At 49.3% G+C, this 7,295-nt stretch overlaps 1 protein-coding gene across 1 annotated transcript; it reads right to left on the reverse strand.

Moving 5' to 3' along the window:
* Positions 1-4,878: 4,878 nt before the first annotated feature.
* Positions 4,879-5,391, reverse strand: LOC137904111 (cadherin-7). The gene has a single exon (XM_068748274.1). It carries the CDS (start codon positions 5,389-5,391, stop codon positions 4,879-4,881), a length of 513 nt encoding a protein of 170 aa, XP_068604375.1.
* Between the last annotated feature and the right edge of the window lie 1,904 nt (positions 5,392-7,295).

Genomic DNA, 7,295 nt, shown 5'->3' on the forward strand with positions numbered 1-7,295 from the left:
AACTTTTGATTGTTCCGCTTGTTTGTCCTTTCGTAACTTTCTTTTTTCCAGCGCTCATTCCGATTTGGCAGGAATATGGGAATATCGTCACGCTTTCTTAGGCAGCACTAACTGCGTGCGTCGGGTGGCGGCAGTGGGAGGAGGTTACTTTTGGATGGCGTGCGATAGAGATATGCCCCTGCAGCTTTTTGTACTTTCTTTATTTCCACGCATCCTCTTGTTTACGGATCTTTTCGTGCAGGTTTTACCTGTAGTTGTATCGGCTCCTACGGTTGTGTTCCTATTCTGGGCTCAGCTGGAGATGGCTTTTCCCCATGCGCTCCTCTTGCCTGTGCAGCATATGGCCATTGTGATGGAGGGTAAAAGGAAATGACAGGCCATTTGAAGATTCTCTAGTCCCTGCACCATGAATAATGCAGAGGGTGCAGCGAGCAGGTTCTCAGCACAGGCTTCAAAGTTTATCGGCCTCCGCCGTCTCCCAGGGAGACAGACTACAGTGCTGCGGGGAGATTAGACCGACACCGAGCTGGGACCTGGTCAAACGCAATTAAATACGACCGGGATGATTCCGCCCTCTCATTCGCTTTTATTAGGAAAATAAGGCCGGAACGCTCAAACCGAGAGAAGATTTAAAAACCAGCGGCTGAATCGTTAAGCAGCGACTCGACTGTGAGCTCGTCGGCTTCGTGTACAAATATGTAGATGTGAGGATGACAGGAGGCGAGATGGAAGGAAAGTGTCATTCATTATGTCTGACAAACAAAGATCGGCAGAATCAGCCCGAGACGGAGGAAACGCTGTCTGTCTGGGACTCAAAGATACACAATCAGAGCAGAACCAGAGTCAGATCCAGAACCAGAATAGGGGTCGGGACAAAATCAGAGCAGAACCAGAGTCAGACGAATTCAGATCCAGAACCAGCATAGAGTCGGAACAAAATTAGAGCAGAACCAGAGTCAAAATCCAGTATCAGAAATGGAACCAAAACCAGAATTAGAGTCAGAATGAGATAATGTCAATAACGGTTGAAACGCCATCCAAAGTGAACAAAACCCGGGGGTGTTTCCACAGAGCCTCGATCTCACCGTAGTTTGCATGAGACGACGAGGCTGAGCAATAATCTAACGACGGAACGACGAGCTTTATTTTGGGGCTGAGGTCATGATGATTGAAATGTTAAACGGTATAGAGACAAAGTTAGCAACAAGCTAGCACTTGATAAGTGTTTGTGTGTGTGTTTCTGTGTGTGTGTGTGTGTGTGTGTGGTGGGGGGTTAAACGCGAGCGCCGCCTCTAGAACGAGCCGATTGTGATTGAGGGTTGACTTTGTTCTGAAATTGATCTCGCTGCTTTTGACCTTTCTGATAAGAGCAAGCTGCCAGAGCTGAGTGAGCTGTTCCTCCTGATGAACACAGTTCATATCCCCCCCCCCCTGTCAAACCCCGACGTGTCAATGATGCCCCCATCCTTAGTTATTACCCCCCCTTCCTTTACACCTTATTACCTGAATCTTGCAGGTCTGACCTACTTTCCCACTCCGTGAATTCCCTCGGCACTGAAGGACCAAGCTGTTGCCCCCCCCCCTCAAGAGCATTATTTATATTGCCCGGGTCTGGAACGGGTCTAATTTGTGTGGAACCACAGAGCACACAAACCTCAGGTCTGACATTTCTCTTCCTGAAGGCGCCGCTGAGAGAGACGTGGAATAAAACATGGTGCTGCCGCAGCCTTTGATCTTCCCTTCCACCTTTTTCCCGTTTTCAAAGGACCAGCGAGGGGTCGTCCAGTTGTTGCCCGAGCAAAGGGACCATTTCTCTGCCACCAAACAGGCACCTGGGGGGCTTTTTTTTTTGTTATTTTGTTCAGCGCAGGAGGAAAATAAAAAATAAAAATAAAATAAAACAAACCTGACAGACTTTCTTTGGAGTTTTTGCTTCCTGCTGTGTAATCGCAGAAATAAATATTCACCCACACGCATAAATATGCAAGAACTCCGTCCCCAGATGGCTTCGAGTTAAGCTTATATTTAAACATATTTCTCAGCCTCTGTGCAGGAAAGGGAGGGTTGGGGGGACTTATTATTGAGGTAAATGTCATAAACCTTGGCAAAAAGATAAAGCCTTTTTATTTTATTTTTATTACTCATGTCTATGATGATGAATTATTCACCACCTACATGTGAAGACGCCTCCGATTACAGCCGGGGAGTCGGTGCGTTAAAAGTCTGGCACAAGTGCATCAAACGTCCCGTTAATCTCGCCTTTCCTGCAAAAACAAAATCACACAATGAAAGAAAATACCAACGGATCGGTAAAACCAACCGGCTGGCGGCCAAGGGGGTCAAACTCCATTAGCAATGCTGCAGCGGGCAATCTGAGGCTGAACGCAGCTTCCTCGGCTTCGGAAACGGGCCGCGTCTCTGTCGGGGCAATTTGCTGATGATGCATGGTTATGATAAGAATTGAGCGGTGTCTGTGGCGGCCCGGGGGCCTCCGGAGCCGAGGCGCCGGGAGCAACAACGAGCAATCAACCCGGGTCCAGATTGAGCCCTCGATAGCAGAGGGTGGCTGATTGCTCGTAAGTACCCCTGGGAGGCAGGCGTTCAACGGCCTCTTCTTCTTCTCTTTGATTTTGAATGACAGCTGCTCAATCAAAATCAACATCTGGCCGTCCGATATCATTGCCGGAGTTTACATCAGACGTCTTTGTTTGAGCCGGACGCTCGTCATTCTCACGATGGCGCCTCCGCCTGCGGCGAGTCGAGGGGAGCGGAGAAAGGTTTAATATCTTTCAGAGCAGTTTTCGACGCCGGTCCGTTTCCGCTGACGAGTGAAAGTTTTGTATTTGAAAGCCAAAATGTTTGTAGGCGTGTGGGGGAAGGGTAATCGAGTACAGGGAGGGTTCATAAAGGGAAAAATACACCGCTACTTTGCGGATTTGTCCGTGGGCTTTTATTTTGGCGGGTTTCCTGTACTTTCGATTGTCTTGAAACGTGCTGAGATCCTTGTTTTAGTGGTAAAGTCCTCCAGTTGCACTTCAGGAGTTTCCCCTGACTGTTTTTGACGAGCTTCACACGTGATCTTTGGGATGGCTAGGCAAGCGGTCGCCGTGGCAACGTCCTCGCCATCGTTTGCATTTGGTTTGTGCCGACGGCCTCTTAATGAGCGTCGGCGGCGTTGCTCCCGACTCCCACTTAATCAAACCTTGTCTTTGACATCAAAGCGTTGGAATCTGTGTCACTACCTGTGAGGAGGCGACGTATTTACCGAGTCAAGCTTCAGAACAAGTTCGTTTCCATCTCTTGCGTCACTGTGAATTATTCTGTCACTCGTATTCGTGCAGCTCGGCGGGCTGTCGGGATCCACCGGCAAGCGAAGAGACGCTTGTCAGCTACTTTTAAACCCAAATATACACCAACAGTCAGATTCCTGTCGAGGGTAGACAAAGTGGATGAAACGATGCGATGCCATCCCGTTTCTCCTTCGCAGCTGAATGTTCAGGAAATTAAATTTCACCGGAGATTTTACCGGGTAAAAAGTAAAAGTAAGTAAAGCAAGACCATAAAGAGCTTTTCATTGATTTTTGGTCTTATTAGTGCGTCACTACGCATCATCGAAACAATCACCGACTTCCTGGCGGCTGCGTTACTCGGATTTTGTCGGCTTTGATGTCAAAATATTCTTTTAATTCCTGTCGGGAGGACTGAAAAAAAGAAAAGAAAATTCCCTTTTGGTCTTTTAAGGAACTGAACGCCAATTTTATTGTCAGCAAAAAGGATAAAAACATCATTTGCACAATTCTGCTTCTTCAAAATCAATAATATACATCAGCTGCACATCGTGACACCCAACGGCAACGCGACTTGATTACGCGGGAGAAACAAAAGCGGCACAATGTGGCAGGATTATTATCGTACACGTGTTTCCTTTCAGCGCCGACGGACTTTCCGCCGCCAATATAGGCTGGACTCTTCAAACTACAGAAGCAAAACTAATTTACTTACAAACCCCCCCCCCCCCCCCCCCCCCGCCCAAGTCAAGGACTGTTGCTTCCAGAGTATAGGTGGCTCGAATCTTTCTATCTAACACCACGAGAAGTGATCCTTCCCAAACAGCCGCCCACCCAGCGTCTTACATTAGAGCTCAGAAATTATACAATGAACTTGAAAGCAGAAAGAAAACAGACTCAGACAAAACACGACATTGCAACATTTGCAGACGTTTCCCGCTTCGCCCGGCGGAGACATCAAAGTGACGAACGCCACCGTAATTTATTTTTTCTATTGTCGATGTCTTTTCGTCTCTTCCTCGACACATTGACGACTCGTCCGTACGGGATGTGTTCCGCTTTTTGTACTGGGTTGATATTCCTGACAGAGTTTATGAATAATGCGGCTCCGTCTTGCCCCCCCCCCCCCCCCCCTCCAAAGAAAGAATCATTGCTACATTTCTCATGAGCAGTCGTGTGACTCCTAATTAGGCGGCGGGGACTTTACAGGACCGAGGTTTCCCTTTTTTGTTCGGGTATCTTAGCAACGTGATGCCTTGAAGCCAGAGCAGGGCCTCCCCAACCCGGATGCGTCCTGCCGGCTGGACCGGAGCCCAAATCCCAAACCTTTAATGTCTTTTTTTTTATTTGCACGGAAGGTTTCTTCCTCACTCGAGCCACGCTTGTGTCAAAACTCGCCATGGCACACTTTTAAAAATCCACGTAAGGCGGTAAACAAACCCGGAAGCCTTTGAAGTCAAAGTCTTGTTCTTTCCATCTCTCTTGCATTGTCTTTGAACCCCCCCCCCCCCCCCCCCCATTTTCTCTGACAATAAATTACTCGTACTTTCCCCCGGAGGTCCCGCCCAATGTTTCGAGAGACACTCGGGGGCTATGAGAAAACACTGGCGCCGTCACTGTTGCCGTAAAGGTCGGCGAGCTTTTTGAAGCGAGGCCCCCAGCTGCTGAGATAGTCGTAGTTCTGGTCGGAGTCCGTACTTAGCGACTCCAGCGAGCTCAGCGACTCGGCGACGGAGCCGCTACCTTCGAAAGCGTACGTCTGCAGAGAGTCGTACGGGGGCGCCGTCGGGTCCACGTCGGCATCCTTGAGCCGGTCCCAAATGAACTCTCGGAAGACAACGTTGTCCGGCAGGGATTTGTACGCCGGGCGGGAGCCCGACGGGTAGTGAAAGAAGGTCGGGGTGTCCGGTGTGACGTCTCGCCGTACGTTGGGGTCTCTGATGACATTCAGGTTACGGAGGGTGACCATGTCGAAGGCCTCGGTGTCCTCCTCGCCGCCGCCCTCGTCGTCGTAGCGGACGATGTTCTCCCTGATGTCCCTTTCCTCCTCGAGGATCAGAGGCTCCTTCCTCCTCCGGCGCATCGTCACAATCAGGAGGACCATGACTGCGGAGACACGGAGAGTACGAGCTAACCAAGACAGGAAGTAGTTCAGGTCATGTGACCTCTTTTTACAGCGAACACACTTTAAACGTGTTGAAAAACTGCCTTTGAATCAACATTCTATCACTTTTATGCCTTCAGCGTTGCTAAACGGCTCTTTTATCAATATTGTCTCAATGCGGCCGCTGCCAACGTAACCGTAAAATATTTCAAATGAAATGAGGATTCCAGAGGTGGGGGGGGGGGGGGAGCACATTTATTTAAAAGGCTTCTCCATTATGAGCCACGGGAACTTGGCTGACTTCACATAGCCGAATAAATTACACGTTGAGGAGGACAAAACTGTTTTGCAGGAAAAAACAAAGAGAGATTTAAGGCCTAGATTCGACCTCTTGACGGTGTCACCTTCACCTTCAACCAGACGGAGGAGGAGGAGGAAGAGGAGGAGGAAGAGGGAAGTTCTGATCTTTTGATTGCACGGCCGTGTTTGGCGCTTTGATTGGAATCGCTAAACGTCCTAATTAGGCCTGGAAAGACGGTTTGAATTCAAATTAAATGGAAATATTTGACACGTGATGTCAGCGAATGGGGGGGGGGGGGGGGGGGTATAAGCGCCTGGCAGGGCCGCCAGGGTTCAACATTAACTATCAACGCCATCACCTGCGCCCGTCTTGGCTTCAATCGCCTGCATTTTGCTTCCCGACTTACGTACAGCCTTTCAAAACGCCGCCGCCGTGGTGGAGAGTGTACCCCCCCCCCCCCATGAGCCATCCTCCGACCCCTCCTCCCTCTCCCAGACATCGCTGCTGAAAATAACTCCACGCCCGATCAAACTGGCAAACGTCTGATGATCCTCTATCAATCAGTGGAATATCGCTCCGTGGGCCCAGATTTCCTTCTCGGCGTGTGGCGCTCCTGCCGGCAGGAGAGGAGGAGGCCCGGGAACCAAATTCAAACGCCACTTCACACCCTCTAATAAAGGAGCAACTGGAAGAGATGGAGGGGGGGTGGGGGGTCACAGGGAACGGCTGCAGGAGATGAATGGGTTGTTCTCTGTAGGCTTTTTGGTGACCGTTGCTACTCTGCAGGGTTTCGTCTTTGAGAAATCCTCGCAATAACGCCGACTAATATCCGAGACAGAACAGCAGACACTTCCCTCTGATTGTAGGGGGGGGGGCGGGGGGCTCCATTGATTCTAGATTCTATCTGATTCCGTAGGGCTTCTCCAAAGTGAATTACAAAGTGGCACATTGAAATAGAATATTCTCTGAGCTTCTCTTCAGGGTTTGATGCCTCGAAGGCGGGCAAACATCCAATCACATCCTGCTCGGATGCGAGGGCGGGTGGCCGAGAATACAAATCGTCGCCCCGTCTCCGGTACCACCGGGTGGGGTCCTGTAAGGGATGATTTCCAGCCCAGACAGTTGTGATGCTGCAGCAGTGCAGCTCTTCATAATAGCAGCGATGCAACCTGAATGAAAAGCAGAGATCCCTTTAGCGCTAGCGAGGCGCTTTGCTGTAATTGAATTGTTTAAATGATCCATCTCAATCGATGTGGGCTTTCTGCGCTGTGCTTTTCACGAACCACTGAATGCACCGTTCTCGCACGAGGATTTTCTTTTTAGACGTTTAAAGAATCCAAAATCTTATTTGCATAATTCGTTTCTTAGTAAAAGCTGCAAATTCTCTGAAGAGAGTCAGATCGGATTTAGTGATATAACTTGTACATGCCAGTCAAATGACTTGTTTTTGGGGGTTTTTTGCTCATAAAGTATAAAGTGTTCTATAAGGGGCTTTAAAGGCACGGCGCTTGTTACGGAACAGGATGCAGCGAAATAAGAGGCTGCAGCAGGGAAAGTGAATCAAACTCCCTCAGCCAAAACACACAACTTAATAAAAGAGAAA

Source organism: Brachionichthys hirsutus, chromosome 14 (genome assembly GCF_040956055.1).
Source record: "Brachionichthys hirsutus isolate HB-005 chromosome 14, CSIRO-AGI_Bhir_v1, whole genome shotgun sequence".
NCBI lineage: Eukaryota > Metazoa > Chordata > Actinopteri > Lophiiformes > Brachionichthyidae > Brachionichthys > Brachionichthys hirsutus.